Genomic DNA, 20,792 nt, shown 5'->3' with positions numbered 1-20,792 from the left:
CATAAAGCAACATATTGGTCCCGTTACCTATTTGAAAAGAATGATTATTTTTTTCATTTCCTTCGGCAAATCGAACTGTTTCTTGTTAATAGAGCCTCCGTGTAAGCTATTTCCTCTGCTCCTAAATATTAGTCTTCAGTACGACATTTTAACTAATAATATTAAAAAGTATTTAAAACAAAAAAATTCAATAATAAATAAGTTTTAAGCAAACTTTTTTATTCAGATTTTTCTATATTATGGAAATATGTTTTTACAATAAATCTAGTAATATCAACCATATGTTGTTATCTATATGATTTTTTACCTATTGATTGTGAAAGCTAATAAAGTTTAACTTAGAATAAATCTAAATAGATTTATATTTGGGATCGGAGGGGTAGATGGGAAGATAATTCCCTAGGTATGTTTGAGTAGTATTTGCAAGGCTCAACGAAGTAGTTAAATGCAGAAAAATTATGGAAGAATTCTATAGGTGTGAAAAGACAATAGTAAGCTAAGAATAGTGCGGTCCAAATGGGTCTGCCAAACCAACCCGGTATGGACCTGGCTAGGCATGGCTCGTGAGGCACAGTATTATGCCAGGTCGACCTGAGCACGGTTGCGACATAGCGAGCGATGCCAGGCGATGTGACCAGTTGGCGTGACTATTGGGCGGCCGGGTGGGGCAGTGACAGTGCGACCGAGCGGGGCAGGGAGCTGCCGAGGTGGTGCGGGGTGGCTAGGCGACGACATGAGCGGCCATGGTGGGGCGGGGGTGAGTCGTGTCCGTGCTGACCCGTTTAAGATGGGTCGTCCTATGCCGTGCGCTAGGCTTAAGCACGACCCGTCATCTCGGATCGTGCCGTATTTGGACCGTACCACGGTTGGCCAGTTGGCACGACCTATTTTAGACCGATCTAGCTAAGAATATCTAGGTAAGGTGGTGTATTAATACAAATATGACTCTTACATAGTTAAAATCTATATTTTACGTGATAGGAGATGCACTATGCTTGGCTATATGCATATACCTCTCTTCTTTTTAATAAAGTATGTTTGCTTGGAAGGCATATCACGTGACAAATACATTACACCTCTTTATATATCATTCAAGAATACCCCCATTCGGAATTTCAAGTATGCTCTTTTCAATTTTGTTGCTAAACATATAATAAAAACACAACATATAATAAACATATATATATACACACACGCTGCGCACATCCCGCAATCGCTAGTTACAATCCGAAAAATTGCGAGTTGCAACTTGTTATATAGATCAGTTATAACTCGACCTCCAACATGAGCTAGTCAACTAGCTTGTGCCACGTCACCTATCGTCCACCGGCCAGAGTGTTGCACGGAGAATCTTTTATTGATTTGAATCGTTAAAATGCAATATCTCTAGAACCACGGACCGATTCTCGATCCGTTTGATACATTTTGTTGGAAAAAATGTGCTTAACAAAATAAAATCATTAAGACTATATTTTGATGAAGTTTTAGAATCATAAAGGAGTTACATCCATATAGTTACAACATGATGAACATCGCAGTTATAACATGGTGAACATTGCAGTTACAACATAGTGAACTGCAATGTTCTCTGGTGGTGGTAGGCACTTTAGTTATAACATGGTGAACTCTTTAGTTACAACATGTTGAACACTACAGTTGCAACATGGTCAAGAAGTACAATTGCAACATGAAAAAATAAAATCAAATTAATTGCATCATGAAACTAAAAACAGTTACAATAAGGTAAATACTACACTTACAACATGGTAGACAAGCTAGTTACAACATGCACATAGTTGTAACCGCTCTGTTTGTGGTTGCAACTAATAGTTCAGCTTGTTCCCAATCCTTTACTATGGTGAGTACTTCAACCATCTCACTTGACAGATTTGTTCTTTTCTCTTCGATTATCCTTCCTGTAAGACTGAAAGCAGCCTCAGAAGAAACTGTAGATACAGGAACCGTTAACAAATCTCGCGCTAACAGTGAAAGCACTGGATAATTCGTCTTGTGCTCATGCCACCATTGCAGTATGTTAAAGTTTTCTTGTTCGTGGCTGATAACGTCACTGTCGATGAAGGTAGTTAGCTCCCCTCCGGATGTTGGAATTCCGGTGCCCGTAGACGATCGTGACGAAGAGTCTGAACTTCTTGATGAAAAACCTGCACCAAATATTTTCCCCCACGTTGTCGTCTTCTTACTTGTTGTGGATGCTAGTGGAGGTCGTTGCAGGCGAACTCCGCCATACTTTGTTTCATATTTACTATAAACTTCGAATAACTTAGAACGAACATTAGTATAATAATTAGAATAATCATGGCTAAGAGCATCACCTAGAATTGCGAGAACTCTACAGAAAGCTGCAATTTTAGCTCTAGGATCTAAAATAAAGGCAAAGGCGTATAACAAAGGAATTTCTTTCCAATACTTTAAGAATTTAGATTTCATAGGAACTACACAATCTCTTAGAAGATTGTCATTTTCATAGTTGTTTAAATGAGTAGCAATTTCAACAATATTATGCACTACTAAATAAGATGTTGGATAATAAACTCCTGATAAACTCACAGTTGAATCATAAAAAAAATTCAAGAAACTCCAGTATCCTTTCAGCAACATACCAATGCGCTTCCGTGAGTAAAGTTTGACCCCTATGCTGATGGTAATGTGTATGAATAAACACACCAAATGTGCTCTTATATGGTATAATATTTTTAAGCATCAAGAAAGTAGAGTTCCATCTCACCGGCATGTCCAGAGCAAACTTACGTGGACGCACACCCATTGCAACACAATACTGTTTATATGCTGCAATTCGATGGTTAGAGAAGTTCACAAAAGATATTGCAGTACGAAAATCTTCTAAGTATCGCGACAACCTCTTCAAACCGGATTTTACTATAAGATTGATAATATGACAAGCACAACGTTGATGTAACAAGAAAGATTCAGCATAAGTACTAAACAACGGAGTAAGAATATCCATTGCTCTAGAATTTGCACCGGCATTATCTAAAGTGATAGAAAATATTTTATTCGTGAGGCCAAAGTCTGCAACTACTTGAGATATTTTTTCAGCAATATTTTCACCGGTATGCGCGTTGTCAATCAAACGAAAACCTATTATTCTCTTTTCTAATTCCCAATCATTATTAACAAAATGAGCAACCACACTAAGATAATCCTCTCTAGCCCTACCTGCCCATATGTCCGAGGTCAAAGCAACTGAAAATGTACATATTTGCAACATTTCTTTAAGCTTGCTACGACACGCATTATAGTATTTTACCATATCCCTACTAGTTGTCTGTCTAGAAACATGCGTGAACCTAGGATTATGAGCTTGCTTAATGTAATCTTCAAATGCAGCAGACTCACCGATATTGAGTGGTAGATCCGCTCTTGCAATGAAGCGATATAGCTCTTTTCGAGCATTGGCAGAGTCGTACTCCCAATGATGAACAGAGCCGTCGGGGTTGTACTGCAACACCGTCTGCTTCATAGCTGCTCCACTCTTTCGCTTGCAACTTGTGGCGTGCCTCTTCAAGTGCCCCGTTCCACCCGAGGACTTTGTAGATAATTCATTTTTACAAATATAACACCTAGCATACCTGACACTTACCCCATCTTCCTCTTTGTAGATCCTTTCAAAGTCTTGCCAAACTTCGGAAGTACCGGCTCTTGATCTTTTAGACCCGCTGCTTGCTAATGTGTGCGCACTTGTAGAGCCTGACGATGGAACTGCTGCTGCATCACCTGGATCTGGATGTGAACCAACCGGAGGTTCACCGTCGGGTCCATCATCACCTGCAGCACTGGTATCAAAGGGGCCGTAGTCCCATGTGAGTCTTTGGAGAAAAAAATCATGATCTATGGATGTATCATGATCACCGGCATCCATGATCAATGTCGAATGACACTACAAAAATTGCAAATATTCAGAGTTAGAAATAATCAAGTAATAAAACTAATAATAAAATAAGACTCAACAACGATGCAAAAAAATCACCAAGATTTCTTCAACTTCAAGATAGCAAGTCAGCAGGATGACGATTTTGGAATTGCTCGGATTTTTTTGCAACAATTCAAACTAATTTTGCCAAATTATCACTAATTCTCAGGAACTTTGAGACAAGAATGAGAGGAGGAAACAAGAGAGAAAATGGTGTTGCTGGTGTGGAATGGAAGGGCAATGTGCTCCTCTATTTATAGGTGAAAAATGGTGATTTTTGCAATTTTTTTCGAATTTTTTGAAGCTCAAACAGTCACAAAACTGCTATAAAATTCAAAAATATCGGGTTAACGGGTTAAACGGGCCTTTCCCGGCCAGTTTAACCCGTTAACCAGCTTGCCCCCGCCGGCCGGGCCATGCCCCCCGCGGTGGGCCGTGCCGTGCCGTGGGCCGCCGCGTGCCGTGATGGGCCGCCGCGTTCCCGGGCCGTGCCGGGCCTCCTGGGCCACTCGTGCCTGAGCCGGGCCATGCCGCGCGCTCGGCCCTAGCACGGCCCATGGCCTCGTGCCGTGCCGGCCCGGCCCATCTCGGCTTGGGCCGAGCCGTGCCTGGGCCGTGCCTACAGTTCCGTGCATCGGGCCGGCCCAGTAAGCATGGCCCATTTGGACATCTTTATCTCCAGTTATAACTCAAAATACTGAGTTACAACTTGTTAGATAGATCTATTACAACTTTACGTCCATAAATACATAATTGCAATATAGTAAGTTAACACTGTGAGTTACAACTTGTTATTGGTACTGCACATATCCTACGGTTACAACTCGAAACACTGTGAGTTACAACTTGTGGGATGTACGCAGACATAAACTACGATAAATATACTGCAAAATATACATACAGTATATATATATATATATATATTCAAAACTAAGAGAATAAGGGAAAAAAGACGATTAGTTAGTAGAAGCAAAGACAGATGCCGCCTGTCCTATATTCCTTTCCCGTCCTCTTCGATTGTCAGAGTAGAAAACGAACAATAGGAAGATTATTTTTAAGAGAATCAGGTAAGGCCGGCCAGTGCACGCAAAGCTTAAAAGAAAAGGAAAATCATGAAAGATACATGGATGGATACTAAAATAAATATACCTCGTTCCCAGCGCCTTGTCCCACCCAGAAGGCGAATGGGAAAGCTCGGTGCACCACCACCGGCGCCGCTCCAGCTCCTCCTCCTGCCCCACAGCCCCAGCACTAACTCGTAACTAGTAAGGTAAAATTACATGAGCTGGATCACTTGACTGATAATGTGGCCGATACGGTGTGCTCTTCTCGGGATTCCTCATGCAAAGATCGCTGCTTTTTTTCGGGCGTTTGTTGGGGATTTGTGGATGCTTTTTAGTCTTGATGATGAACTGTGCCTTGGGATTTTGCTTTTGGGAACCTTGGGCACTTGGGAGATGAAAAAAGATTAGATTTTGATGCGATTTTCTTGCCATGTTGTTTGATTCTTTGGCCATATTTTTCTCTTCTTTTGCTGCTCAATTCGTGTCTTTGCTCACTGGTTTGGGTGTGGAATTTCGTTACTTGATTTTGCAGATAAAAATTGGAAGGAACAAAGAGTTCAAATGGGTGCGTTCTTGAGCTCCGCCAACAGCAGAAAGCATCCATGGGAGAACGGGGAAGCTCTGAGAACAGATTCTTCCAAGAAGCTAAGGATGTCAGTGTCTCTCTATGAGCACCCAAGGCTGATTCCCTGGCTCCCGGACGAGATCTCGCTGCAAATCCTCGCGAGGATGCCGAGGATAGGGTACCTGAAGGCCAAGATGGTCTCCCGGAGCTGGAAGGCTGCCATCACCGGCTCGGAGCTGTACCGGCTGAGGAAGGAGCTTGGCGTGGACGAAGAGTGGCTGTACATACTGATGAAAAAGGCAGATGATCAGAAGTTGGTGTGGCACGCTTTCGATCCGGTTAGTAGCCAATGGCAGAGGCTGCCACTCATGCCTGGGATCAGTCATGGTGGAGGAGAGTGCAAGAGAGGCGTGCCCGGGTTGCGGTTAGGGGATCTGGTGAGCGCCGGCATCAGGATTTCTGATGTTATCAGAGGCTGGCTTGGTCAGAAGGATCTGATTGACAGGATTCCGTTCTGCGGTTGTGCCATTGGGACTGTGGCTGGGTGTCTGTATGTTTTGGGTGGGTTTTCAAGAGCTTCTGCAATGAAATGCGTGTGGAGGTATGATCCCTTTGTTAATTCATGGCAGGAAGTGAGCTCGATGAGCACCGGGCGTGCCTTCTGCAAAACCAGCCTGCTGAATAACAAGCTGTTCGTTGTTGGTGGTGTCAGCAACGGCAAGAATGGGTTAACCCCGCTCCAATCTGCCGAAATGTATGACCCGGCAACAGGGGTTTGGACAGAGGTGCCAGACATGACATTCTCCAAAATGCAAGCTCTGCCGACCGCATTCTTGGCTGAGTTATTGAAGCCAATTGCTACTGGAATGACCTCATACAGAGGGAAGCTGTATGTTCCTCAGAGCCTTTATTCCTGGCCATTCTTTGTTGATGTTGGTGGGGAGATCTTTGATCCCGAAACAAATTCATGGGAGCAAATGCCTGCGGGCATGGGAGAGGGTTGGCCTGCAAGGCAGGCTGGGACGAAATTAAGTGCTGTTGTAGATGGTGACCTGTATGCTTTGGAGCCATCAACTTCTGATCGAGGCAAGATAAAGATCTATGATCCTCAAGAGGATACTTGGAAGGTTACCGTAAGCCAGGTACCTGTTGGGGACTTCGCCGAGTCGGAAAGTCCGTACTTACTTGCAGGACTTCTCGGAAAGCTCCATTTGATCATCAAGGATGTGGATAACACCATCAACATTATGCAAACGGACTGTCTGAAGCCTATGGATTCGCCAGCCCCTGCAGCTGGCATGACATGCCAAAATCCAGATGTCTCAGAGCAGGAAACAGATGTTTGGAAAGCTGTCGCGTCGAAGAATTTTGCAGCTGCTGAACTTGTCAGCTGCCAGGTTCTCCGCATATGAGTTTGTAAAATCGTGTATTCCGCTTTACTGTGTGGATAACTGTATCAGTTGCGAAGTAGATAAGTTTCTTCCACCACACATCTGAATGATTTGATCAAATCAGATAAACTTGTTGGGCCTTCAATCTTAAGAACAGATGATCCACATCATGTGTTAGATATGCGATTAGTGAACTGCAGGAAGTATTTCCTCCCGGCAATGCACATATGGATGTGCAGTCTGTAATTCAATTGTGTAAGGGTTTGCTTCAACTACTGTATATGTTTATAAAATCAAATAAGATTGGAGAAGGAGGAGGTCATGTCGCCTTGTCCGATTCTAAAGACAACACACAACAGTGCTGAGTCAATCACCAGTGCCATCTATACATTGTTTAAGTTGTGCAGATGATGCGCTTATGGGACCTGTATCTGGTTTTCCTTCTCTTTTATCCAGTGACACCTTCCAGAACGTGGATATACTTTGATTTCATTTCCTCGCAAAAAGAAAAAAGAAAAGAAAAGAAATGCTTTAGTTTTATCAGATAATGTTCTTCTCTTGCATCCAAAGGTAATGACGCATCCAGTTTGCAGGATTCACTTGGCTAGTTGGCTGTCACTCTTGGATCTATCTATTCTTTGCTTCGATGTTCTTTCTTTCGGTAAGCGCATATGGTATTGTTTGGATAACATGTTATGACTTGTGGCATTTTAAAAGTTGGATGCAAGAGTACCAGTATGAAACGGTTTTATGCTTTACACACATGTGCACCAGTCGCCGGCTTACCTTGAAACCGTTGCTGTCAAAAATTTGAAGCTCTCGAGTACAACCGTTGTGATCTGAAGACTATGGTTTGAGTTTGTATGGAGTCATGGTGTCACTTCTGCAATGTTGTCCACAATAGCTGTGAACAGAAAGGTTGTGGAGGGCATCTCAAGATTGCGATGTTGGCAGGTAACAAATTTGCATCTCGTCTGAATATGTAAGAACAGCAGGTAGAATTTTCAAATCTATCTGTATTTTCCAATTTAGCCGAGCAGCTGCGCAAGCTGTTTCACTTGTTATGCACATTTAGTCGAATAAAAAACACACAGGATTTACCACATGAAAACAGTTAGAATTGTCAAGAAACAATTTATGAACAAGGTGTCAGCACCTTGATGATCTGTCTGCTGGACATAAGATCCAAACTTTTACAAACCCAACTAATTATTCAATCTTACACGATGGAATGGAACATCGTCTGGTTGACACGACTAGTTCAAGAGTTTAGAGGCAAAATCATGCCTCCAGAAATGATAAACATGTCGAAAACATGCCAGTATTACATAGGGATCTTTTGTTTTCACATCAGAACATTTATGCCAAAGAAAATGAATAGCAGAAGCTTCCTTCCATTATCCAGTAACCACATCAAAACAAGGAGTGGTTCTAGTTCAACGTTAAAGACCCTATAAAAACTGTGAAATGCAGTCAACAGATGTGAATACGCTCTTGAAAGGCTGCTGGTTGTTGGCACAAAACAATTAGTTAACAAGATTGTTGCTGAGCTGAAGGGGCTTGTACAAGGTGTTACATTTATGTATATCACATACAACTCTACAAACTACAATTGATACAGATGCTGAGATTCTACTGATATTTACATTACAAAATGTATTCGATTGCCATCGCAGAAGATTTCTACAAAGTCTGCAACCGGCTGACCTTTTTTTCTTTAGTTTTCTCTTTGGTTCCTATGATTACCTAGGTGTTCGGTTCTTCATATTCAATTCAAGCTTCTGCCTCTCTCCCTCCACCTCGGCGAACTGCACACTGAGCTCTGAGTACCTGCCCTGCATCTCTTTTAACTCACTTTCTACTGCCACCTGCCTTCTCTTCAACTCCATAGTGTTTCGTATCAGTTCATTGATGTCCCTGAAGCTTTGGAAGACTGCTGCTTCGTCATTGTGCTGCCTCAAGAATGAACTAACAAGGGGGGCAAAGATCAAGAGACATAGTGTTTAGTCGAATTTAATTGACTTGTTTTACTAAAAGCTACAAATTGTTGTACTGTGGTGAAAGTTGTAGCTAATTGTCAAATAAAAAAAAAAGAGAAAAGGTTCAGAAAGATAAATCAACATGCATAGTTTTCAAATTTTGCAGGGCAAAAATAATTTTTTAAGTGTTATATGGAAGCTGGCTCAATGTTTAGAATGGATTTATTCCACTGTTTAGAAAGTAAGATCTCCTGGTAAGGATAGGGATCTGTTTAATTAGATCAGCAGGCATGAAAATAAAAGCAATAGTGTTTCCTGAATGTGCTAGTCACCTCTGGAAAAGGATGTCTGTTTTCTTCTTTGCTTGGAGTGCTTCTGCGAGCTCGAGTTCCAAGGCGAGTACTCTTTCCAAGGCATTGCCAGATCCAGGAAGCTCTTTAAATGAAGGAAAAATACTTTGCAAATGCTCATTTGCCTAAAGTAATACACATGCAAAAATGAGAACAGAATACATGGGAGTACAGGTTCACATTTACTATACTAAATTGGAAGCATACCATATCAAGTTGTGATAACGTCCTTTCCAAACTACTGAGTGATGGATCAATCAGATTAATGTCCAGGGGAAGAAGAGGAGATAAATTCCCATTTTTCAACCTTTCCAGCTGCATATAGAAACAATTTCCAATAAATCAGCTCCCTTCTACATCATGCCATGCATTAAGTTTGTTACTGACATGTGCAAAAATATTTTTTTCTAAATTGTCTAATGGTAGTTACAAACCTTCATGATTTCATTGAGTTACATAGTACCGCAGACTAATCCGTGTGATACTGTGATTTTGAGTTCATGGTACTAATTCAATTAGCGCATTAGTTGTATGTGGGTGCTTTGTTCACTGTGAACACATGCAAGCCAGCAAGTATGCTACATCACATCACTTCACTGTTGTTATGCATATATGACAATATCTCAGCACCCTGAATATAAGTTATAACACTATAAATGAACTAGCATAAGTATATTTTTCTCTCCCTGTAGGAGCCTGGGGAAGAAATGATAGCTGTGATGATCCCAAAACTTGTAGGAACACAATTTTTTTTCCCGCATGAAATTTGCTTTTCTCACAAACATAGTATGTGTTACAACCCGAAAGAGATAATGCTTAATGCACTAAGGCAGAACTTTCATCATACCTCCTCCTGGAAAAGGCTCAAGTCCGATGCTAATTTCTTATGCTCTTTAAAAATATCTTTGTTGTTATTGTTGCAATTCAAATGATTCTCTACTGATGATTCACATTCCTTGTCGCAATTCTGTGAAAACAGCAAAATAATGTAAGCTGAGGAAGCAGTCACCAGTATAAATGTTATTCATAGTGGAATAAAAGAATAAGGAACCGAAAATAAGGAGTCGGTGTTGAAAATGTACACTGGCCACATCAAAAAATCTTTAACATATTCTCTTGTCAGTAAGCAAGAAGGTAAAAGCACAATGTAAGGTCTATAACACAATTCTATACAAATTAATCAAAATAAAAGGAACAAACATGATCCAAATTCTAATTTGAGGGCAAAAAGGGACTATCCTATATATGCGTCGTCCAATCATAGAAAGCTGACTAACAAGTTACTCCTATGAAATGTTGAAATAGCTTAAGTTCAGGATGGGTTTAGGTTATGCTGGATTCCGGCCAGGTTGGGCTTTGGCTTGTGTAGGGCCACACCAAGCTTGACTAGTAGACCAGACAAGACCAGACAAATGATTAAAATTCCAGTTACTCTCGGGCCAGTCATCGATATTGAATATGCACCGCACTCAAAAGAATAAGCACTTACTAAAATGGGCATTGTTGTCATATTGCAATTTCAGAAGAATCTATTTTTAAGCTGACTTAAACTTTGACATGCCATAATGTTGGCCACTTCTCTTGCATAAACTGAATAATTATCTATTTTATGTGTTAGGCATGGCCCTCATTTCAATACTTCATAAATCTGGATCATATTTTTCCCTATGTCTCGATGTCACAAGGAGGATTGTGAGCTATGCTATATTATATATAGCAAAAGTTGTCATCTGTTATACAGTTCATATAGCAAATCTGGCGAATAATTCTTATGCTGCCCTTTTCAATGTTCTGCCATAAGCTTGACGATAAGTACAATTACTCAAAAGGCAAACAATTTGTAGATCTATTACCTCCAAGTTCTTGCATGCTATAGAGTTGATACATTCTACTTGAGACAAACTTGATACCAAACGTCTGCTCCGAATTTCACCTTCCTGTAATCCTGAATCCATTTCTGTTGTATTTGGTGTAGCCTTTGATGCAGACTCAGACTTTCCCTCTCCCAGAATATGCCCGGTAGATGTAGCGCCTCGAGTGCGTGATCCAGAATTATCATTGCTCCGGATTTCACCTTCCTGTAATCCTGAATCCATTTCTGTTGTATTTGGTGTAGCCTTTGATGCAGACTCGAACTTTCCATCTCCCAGAATACGCCCGATAGATGTGGTGCCTCGAGCGCGTGATCCAGAATTATCATGTGATATGTTATTCTCAGTTAATGCCATATTCTCCAACAACTTCTTAACCAAGTCAAGTTCCACCCTTATTCTGTTACGTTCCTCACTGCACCCCTGAAGATCGGCTTCAATCTTCTGCTTTTCTTCGTTGCAGCAATCTAAGTTTAATTTTGTGCATTCCAGCTCTGTCATTATGCTGTCATATGCATTGGACAACTCTCTTTTATCAGCTGATAAATCCTGCATCTCCACCTCCATTTCAGAAACTTTCATTGATAACTCTTCAATCCTCTTAGCAAGAGAAATCTCATTTTTTCTCCCAGTTTCAACTTCATCCAAAGCACTTTGCAGCTTCAGAAGCATCTCTTCTGCATATTTTTTAGAGACAAAAACTTGACCTTTCAGCTCTTGAACCTTCGATTCATACTGCTCCTTAATAAATGCAATTCTTAGGGAATCTTGCATGGCAAATAGTGATCCCTCTTTCTCCTTTCTTCCGGCTTCAGCCTTTTCTTTTAGCTCTCTCAAATGGATAGACAGATTCTTGAATTCTTCTGTCTTCAGACTTTGTTCAGCAAGTTTTTGAGTGAGATCCTTGTTCTGTTCTTTTAAATTTGTCAACTCATGTCCATGATTCTGGAGCAATGATGACATCTCAGCATGTTGTTCCATCAATTTTGACCTAAGAATCATGTTTAGAATTTCAATCTCATCTTTTGTAGATCTTAGATCATCAACCAGCTCTTCAAGATCTGTCACCAAGACTCTAAGCTGTGAAATCTCATCTTGATACTTCAATACTCTCTCACTGTTATTGATTAATACTGCTATATCCCGAGACTTGTTATTACTAACTTGAGTCAATGCTTCCTTATTTCCTTTCATAAGCTCCTCAAGACCTTCCTTCTCTTGAATAACACTGCGAAGGTCGATTTCAAGAGAATGGATAGCTGCTTGAAGTGTGGCATTCTGATCAGTTAATTCCGCTTCAGTAGACATCTGTGCCCGTAATAATTCAGCAGCATCTTTGTTCTTGAGTTGAAGTTTCTCAAGGTCATTTCTTAACAAATTAAGTTGCACAACAGCCTCTCTTACTTGACTTCTCATATAACTGGCTTCAACTTCACTGGAAAGCATGGCCTCAAGAACTGTTCCTAACTGGTTTTCCACATTTGAAAGTTGGGAGTGGAGAGAGCAATTCTTGTAGTTGAGGTCCCTTTGGATCTGCTCACTCTGTGATAGCGCATCTTGCATCAAACTGTTTGCGTTTTCCATGCCCAAAATTTGGTCCGTCAGATGAATTAACTCTGTTTTGTGCTCATCAAAAGAAAGTAGGACCTGATCCTTCTCACCAAGCTGTGATGTAAGACTTGCAAGGGCAGATTCAAGTTCTTCCTTAAGTATCTTTTCTCTTAGTAAATTCTCATCAGTGAATCTCAAATCATCTTGTAAACGTTTGATTTCACTTTCCATATGCACCAACGACTCGTCTTTAGATTGTAAAGACTGGGTCAAGGTTCGGGTATACTCCTCACGTTTGGCAAGACTTAATTTGGCCCTTTCGAGTTCCTCTACAGTGGCACTAACTTCTTTCAATTTTTCAACAAGAACCTCATTCTCACTAGCTACGTGCTGTAACTCAACTTCCATTTGTGACAACTTTGATGTTAAGTCACAATTGGTAATGGCATACTTTTCTTGAGAATCAGAGCTAATCTTAAGTTTGTGAGCCATGTCCTGCAGTTCTTGCTGAAGCTTCTCTACAAGTTCTTCAGAAAAGTTTAGCTTCTCTTTTGTGGCATCCAAATCATATACAAACTTCTGCTTCACATCAAGTAATTCTAACTCAGCCTTCTCTGACCTTTTCTGGAGAGCATCACACATTTCTTCCACTACCTCCTTCTCCTGATGAAGATGAAGCACCTCCTTACATATTTGTTGCTGGAAGAATTCCAAGCTTGTCATCACTGCAGTGTAATTCTTGTTCTGAAGTTCATGTAGCAAACATGCCTCGTCTAAGCCTGAAATGTTGACTTTCTTGTTCAAAGATATAGTTTTAGAGCATAGGTCACCCAGTTGATCTTGAAGGGATGTAGAAACAATTTGCATATCATTTTTTAAGGAGGATTGCTTATCTAACTCATCTTTCATAGCCTCAAAATCTTCCCTTACTGATCTGAGCTCATCCTTAAGCTGATCTGTTTGTAGATTTTCTTTCATTAAAAGGTTCTTGAATCTATTCCTTTCTTCAGCACATGCCTTGTACTTGCTTTCACAAGCTCTATGTTCCTGAACAAGCCTTTCAGAATCTGTGAGCTTTTCCATTAACAGAGCATTTTCAACTGTAATATCATGGAGTTTTGCTTCTAATAGTTGGTTCTTCACTGTCAAATCATCACACTTCAAAATGTATCCTGCTTCACTTTCTTTGACACTTTTGGCTTGGTCCAGTGCAGAGTTCAACTTGAACACTAGAGATTGCCTAGCATCATTAGAGTCATGAAGCTGCTTTTCTAGCATGTGCAACCTTCCTTGCATGCACTTAATTATATCCAATGCAGTATAGTGAGATTCACGCAGCACATCAGAGAATATCTGCCATTCGATGTTGGCAATAAACATTTCTAAAAGCTCAGATTCCCTTGTGGACGAGGCCCTTTTTGGTCCTTCCATGTGGTTCCCCTGTGAATCAGCATTACTAATTTGACATTCTGAGCTCAAACAGAGCTCTTCAATCTTAAGTGCCCGAAGAAGATTTTTCTGGCCATTCATTTTATCCGGAGTGCCATTTTCTTGTAAAAACGCTTGAGGTTCTGTCTCTGCATGTAGACCTTCAGGTACAATTTGTTTGACATCAAGCCTGTATTGTCCATGTTCTTTATTGCCACGTAAGTCTGCTACAGCTGAATGTTCTTCAGGCAAACTCTCGTAATCTTCTAGAAAAGATTGCCTCGCAAGAGTTTCATTTGACTCATACATAGAGAGAACCTGAAATGACAGCAACTCAAGGTCTTTCTGTAGACGCACCACAGCTGCTGAATAATTGAATCGAACCCTCTTGAGTGTAGTTTCTGTCGCAACAGCCCTCATCTCAAGGTCCTTATTTCGAGCTTCTAAAGCTGTTCTGTCCTCAACAAACCTCATTAACTGATCATTCATTTCCTCATGCATTTTTTGCTTCTGAGCTTGGAGGACAGAAACTGTATAGAAGCAAGAGTTATGTTCTTTCCTGAGATTTTCCAATTCTATTGCTGTTTGCTTCTGGCTCTCCTCAAGCTTATGGATAAAGGATTCATAGTAACGCTCCATCTGGCTCATCTTCTCCAGGAGATTCTCCTTCTCAGTTTTTGAGTCCTCCAACTTCTGCAAGAGCTCACACATTTTCTCCTCCATTGTGCCTGTACTAACACCAGAATTTTTCTTGAGGGTGCCATGATCACCTCCTGGACTTGTTAGATGAGCAGCATTTGAAGGTGGAACCAAATGTTCTTCATAGTGATTTTCTTTCATCGGTCCTGGCTGAACACCTTGCTTGAGGCTCTCAATGACACGCTGAAGTGCTCCCAGATCAGCAAGAAGAAAATCAAGATCACTTGCTTGTAGTCCATGGAGAGCATTGTTTCTGGTTTGCTGCAGTTTACTTTCAAGAAGCAGCAAACCTTGCAGCCATTCAGTTTGGAGATCATGTACTGAATCTGTTGCAAGAACATCATTTCCGAACTTACTCAGAGTCTTACATTCTGCATCAGACTTCTGCTGCGGGAGTTTGGGAGATTTTCTTTCTTCCAGCTCTTGTTTCAGATTAGAGCATTCTGTTCTTAGCAAGGATACTTCAGCAGTGAGCTGATTCCGTGACATAAGTTCAACGGCAAGCTGTTGGGCTAGGCCCTGTGTCTCAGTGCCTAGTTTGTCGGTAACATGCTCCAGAGATGTTGCTTCTGTCTTAAGCTGAGAAAAAGCTGACTCAGCCACCTCCAATCTGGTTCTGAGTCGGTGATTCTCCTCATGAGCAGCAGCTAGATCTTTATCAGCAGGGTACTCAGGACTCCAGCCATGAGTACAATCATTGCTCCCTTGTGGTGAAAGGCCTTTACCCCAATGTGCTCCTTTCTCTGGTGTAGGACTTTGACTGGTAGAACAAAGTGGTAGGTCACCCAAGATTGTGCTCCTAAAGCTACTGATTTCATGTCCACCATATGGATCATTCTTTTCAGTAAAAATGCCATCTGAAGTATGTGACGAGTTTTCATAGTTTTCAGTTGACCCCCCAGAATCTTCCACCAAAGGGAATCCCAGAGAAGTTTCTTTTAGCTTAATCCTTGCATTAACCTATTTTGAATGACAAAGATAAGTATGGTCAGCATGAGATAGGAAAGTCTATCACCAAATGAGCAGAAAGAATGCTGACCAATCCATTCATATGATTCACCAACCTTATAGGTGCCAATGTCTGATGAGGCTGTAGCAACTTCAGCAGGATCATGACTTCTTTGGTTCAATAACTGCTGAGAACTTCTGGTGCCAGTTTCTCTTTGCTGCTCAAATTCTCTGTAGCAAGCAAGATTTTATAACGTTTAGAACCAATAGTTTCTTTTCCAGAAAAAAAATTCATTGTTGCATGGTGAGCAAACCTGAAACCAGTTTTGGTAGTGAGAAGCTGTGCTGTGACCTGAAATGGTTATATAAAAGAATAACATTAGAAAAAATAGCCATAATCCCCACAGAACAGAGAACAAAATTGTTAACCTACTTCTCACAACATAACATTAGCTTATGATGAGTACTGATATAGTAAAAGAGACGTTTTCTATAATTCATACATGTAATAGTGTCCCAAAGTCGCAACCATGAAGAGGAAGTGTGATTGAGGCAGGCTTCAGCGCTTCTGCGAATTCCGCAAGATTCACATCAACCTCCCCAAGAATACTAGACCGTGAAGTCCCCTGTTTTTTACAACAATATGGGAAGAGATAGAAAACATCACTCATTAGTAAATTCTTAGAGCATTTCTTATGACAGACATCATCATCTTAATTTACAAGAATATTGGGACAGACAAAAGAAGATGAAGAACAACAGTAACCAATTTCTAGAACGCACCATGGCCACAACTAGCTTATAGAGCTTGTCATCATATGTCTTAGTCCGAGAATCCTGAAGAAGTCGTGTTGCTTCATAGATAGGATCCGGCCATTTGCAGCTTCCATTCCTCACATTTGCTTTATTTGTTTTTGAAGTTACCTTTCCTGTATCAGCGGAGATGAAGGACAAAAATAGTTTGTCCCATCCTATTGATGGAATCTGCAATAAAAACAAGGATAAATATAGCAGATTAATCAAGCATTCTTCGCAGAAACAAGCAATAATTTTGAGTTATTTTATACATACTGCACAAGCAATTTTGTTAAAAAGAAAGCATTGTTTGTCATATTTTTTTCATGTGAACAACCAGGAGAAGAAAAAAAATAAAATTAAAGTAAATGTATCAGAACTTACATTTGTTGCATGGAATTGCAGCCGGAATACAACCTTTACTTTGGTCTTTTCGATCTTCCATTTCGGTACTCTTGACATTGTGACAGTATAAAGGAAATTTCCAGAAAAGTTAATCTTTGCAGTTTAAAGTTTAAATGCCTCTCATGTGTAGAAGGATCAACTTTCTTTTGTCTGAAAGCAAATGCAACAAAAACTTACATCAACCTCGTCAAATGAATGTAATTCACCTCCTTTCTAATACAGAAAAAGGAAGTATTCGCATAATAATCAATCAACCACACTCCACTGATGAAGAAAAACATAAAAAAGATAAAACAATAACACAAAGTAGAATAATCACGGTATAAGCTAATCTTTTTTCTCGAACATGTAGGAGAACTGAGTATCATTGTGTTAACAGAGAAAAAATGATCCAATTACAACACACCCTTCCTTTTCTGAGATTACATTGGCGCCAAGTTAAAGATAAAATGACCTAATCACCACCTAAGGAAGGAAACCAAGCTCCTGATAGGGCTGTGATCTCCTTCGCACCAGCTAGGCTACACAGCCGTGCCTCCTCCCTGATCACCCGAACAACCAGCTTATTAGGTAAACTTCCTAATAGAAGTCACGAAAGAAAGAAAACGATTATGTTGAGATTGTTTTTAGCACTTTCCAAATTTATATCAATTCCTTCTAAAAACACACCAATCTATCAGCAGCGCAGCATAATGCAAAATTGAAAAACAATCAATAGAAGAACCACTTCATGGAAATCCACCTACACCAAGAGTCTCCTCTATCTTTTCATCCATGGAACTCTAAAGCCACAGCATTGAGAACATACTAAGTGTCACTAGCTTGTGACCAGTCCAACTGGTATGATACCCATGTCTTCTAAAGATCCCAGTTTTAGTCATGTTAGGTGAGTCTATTTGTGGTTCTACAGGATTTGATCCCATGACCAATCAGCTGCCGAGTCTTAAAAGATATCTGTCATAACCTACTGATCTCATAAAAAAAATAACATACTCATTGCCAATGTGTATGCTGCAACTTTACCCAAAAGGGTAAACCAATATAATATGGGCATTATATTCAACATCTTATCTTATACTTAATATATGGGATTATATCCATGCATTAGGTGAGTCTATTTGTGGATTCTACGGGGTTTGATCCCATGACCAATCGATTGTTAAGTCTTAAAAGATATCTGTGATGACCAACTGATCTCCTTAAAAAAAGAACATACTAATCGCCAATGTGTTTTTTGCAACTTTAACCAAAAGGGTAAACCAAGATAATCTGGGCATTATATTCAACATCTTATCTTATACTTACCATATGGGATTAAATCCATGCACTATTACATCTTACTTAATAAAACTAGGCTGAGGTATCACAGTATCTTCACTTTATTCTTGTTCAGTTTATAAAGCAGCAATGCACTCAAATATCCTCCACACCTTTCTAATTTCATAAACCACCTAAAAGATATCCACAGGTCCAAAATTCACAGTGTTACAAGCAAAGCTCATAGATATAATATAATCATATAAGAGCTTAGAGGGTACAGCACGAAAGCCAGAGAGTGTATCTCCCACATAGGCTGACATAAGGGCTAGTTGATTCTTCGTAGAGGCCTAGATGGTTAGCCATCTTCTTGAATTTCTTTGCAAAATACAAACTTCCATAGTAAACCAAATATGCCAAAACAGGGAAAAATTTGTTGCCTTTTCAAAAGAAAATGAAATAAGGTTCTGTATCATCACTCATCAGAACAGCTACTAGAACTGAAAAAAACCACAAAAGTAAGTGAGATATCATCACGGCATCACCTATAATACCACTAAAGAGGATTCGAACTAAATCAAACAACACCTTCAGTCCCTCATACATAAGCTAGCATATTTTACAAAGGAAAGACATGTATACAGTCGGAAAAACTAGGCACCAGTACTAATGCAAGAAAACATTTAGGAAGTAGGAACACGAGAAAAAACACTCAATACAGGCAGAAAGCTCAATAGCTTGGTTAAGTTGGCTCTGATGCAACCAGAAGTAGTTGACACACCAAGCAGAACTAGCTCCCGTCATTACTTGCAAAGCTCCCACTCAAAAAAAAAAAAAAAAAAAAAAGAATCCAACACTATCCACAAAGAGTCCAAATGCAACGATGAAGAATTCCACAAAAGTTGTACTTCAGACAAATATTATGCCAGACTGACCCATTAAAGCAGCATATCCAACCAACTAAGATCCATTAATTTGAATCATAAGGAAAATATTGAAAAATTAGGATTGCCTCCGAAAGGTCTCATCTGTCCACTAAAGATAAACTTGAGTTGAGTACACATTCAAGGGACCCAGAAACAATAAAGCCCAACAGCATTGTACAAACAACCAACCAAAAGCATATCCAACTAACTGTAAAAGCTCTGCAAATTAGTCAAGAAGCAAAGGCAGCCAACTCAGATCCACCAAACACTACAAAAGCCACAGTGATTTTGCAATTTACAACAAATAAAGCACCTGTGCACCAAGTACAAAATTCAATGCTCATATACGTAGCACACCAAGGCAAAACACTCTAATCTGATAGAAGCCCGTTCTTCGCTGAAGATGCAGTGCGCAAGGAGAGGCAGCTTTTGGTACAAGAAAAATTCACCAGCATTGGCAAAATTCCACCTTAGAGCTAGTGACATCCATCACCAATAACAGTTACCAGCGATATTCACGCCTTCGGTCTAAAGAAAGATCATTGGATACACATGGAGATCTAGTAACAAATATCCACCAACACCAGCCGGACAATCCCAAAAAGAGAACACTGGCACCTACTAGAGCGTTGAATCTAACAACTGCCGAGGTCCCAACAGATGCAGCCCAAAAACGTCCTCGGATTGCGCAGAAAAGCACGCACCTTTTGCAATAAACAGCTCCCCAACACTTGCCAGTGCATCATGAACAACATTTACCTTCCCCTCTAGCAAATGCTAAGATGCCAGTAAAAAACTGGATGCAATGCATTTGGATCCACTGAAACTAATACAAAACCCCCACACTTGCACAAAAATCACATAATTGCAAGTAACCATGACCTAAGATCGAATGGTACTGTACTACTATGGTACCCACAAAAGGCCCAATTTTTTTCCCAAAGAACCCAGAGAAACACAAACGGGGAGCCCGGACCCATCGAGATCACCTGCGAATCCCGCCAGAGACGACAACAGACTCCGAGAGACGGGTCATTTAGCTGGGGAGAACCAAGATTTGGTAGGAAATCTCGCCGGATCCGCCATGGACCGACGCGAAATCTATCCACCAAGAACAGAAAGGGAGGATCCTTACCTCCGTATACTCCCCCATTGGCCACGCTTTGGGAATGCGAGCTTGAAGGAACAACCCCGGTTCCCCACCGATCTCACAGGGGAAATGGGAAGGGATGGAAAGAGCGGAGCATTTGTACGAACCTCGTCTTTCTTTCTTCCTTTCCCTCTCCTTTCCTCGGATGCGACGCACGCGAGGCAGCTCCTCCTCCTCCGTTGGACCACGTCGCCGGCCAGCGCGAATGCGGCCGCCCCCGCCGCGCGGCAGACGCCCCTCCGGCGCCGCGGAGCCGCACCTGGTAGCTCGGGTTTAAAGCAGGGTAGTTGGGGCAGAGAGAGAGAGAGAGAGAGAGAGAGAGAGATTACTGGAGGTAGTAGTGGTACTGATGTACCTGGAGCCTCTGGGACTGGTTGTAGACCTGTAGTTGGTGTAAGGCCATGTTTGTTTCTGTTTATTTGGCTGGTTTCGGCTTCTTAAAATCAAAAACTAAAATAAAT

General features: G+C 40.8%; 2 protein-coding genes across 2 annotated transcripts; one reads left to right on the top strand and one right to left on the bottom strand.

The window, feature by feature from the left end:
* Positions 1-5,063: 5,063 nt before the first annotated feature.
* On the top strand, positions 5,064-7,319 carry LOC133907052 (F-box/kelch-repeat protein At1g22040-like). Its single transcript, XM_062349053.1, has 2 exons — positions 5,064-5,222; positions 5,549-7,319. Exon 2 carries the CDS (start codon positions 5,578-5,580, stop codon positions 6,991-6,993), a length of 1,416 nt encoding a protein of 471 aa, XP_062205037.1. The 5' UTR covers positions 5,064-5,222; positions 5,549-5,577; the 3' UTR covers positions 6,994-7,319.
* A 1,132-nt stretch (positions 7,320-8,451) lies between these two features.
* On the bottom strand, positions 8,452-20,656 carry LOC133907051 (COP1-interactive protein 1-like). Its single transcript, XM_062349052.1, has 11 exons — positions 20,439-20,656; positions 16,978-17,148; positions 16,582-16,782; positions 16,302-16,424; positions 16,113-16,150; positions 15,915-16,029; positions 11,155-15,810; positions 10,149-10,268; positions 9,509-9,616; positions 9,284-9,426; positions 8,452-8,940 (listed from the first exon to the last, which is right to left on the bottom strand). Exons 2-11 carry the CDS (start codon positions 17,053-17,055, stop codon positions 8,715-8,717), a joined length of 5,808 nt encoding a protein of 1,935 aa, XP_062205036.1. The 5' UTR covers positions 17,056-17,148; positions 20,439-20,656; the 3' UTR covers positions 8,452-8,714.
* Between the last annotated feature and the right edge of the window lie 136 nt (positions 20,657-20,792).

This window comes from Phragmites australis, chromosome 24, assembly GCF_958298935.1.
Source record: "Phragmites australis chromosome 24, lpPhrAust1.1, whole genome shotgun sequence".
Classification (NCBI taxonomy): Eukaryota; Viridiplantae; Streptophyta; class Magnoliopsida; order Poales; family Poaceae; genus Phragmites; species Phragmites australis.
Note: the sequence above shows the minus strand (reverse complement) of the source record. Positions and strands in the feature narration are given on the sequence as shown.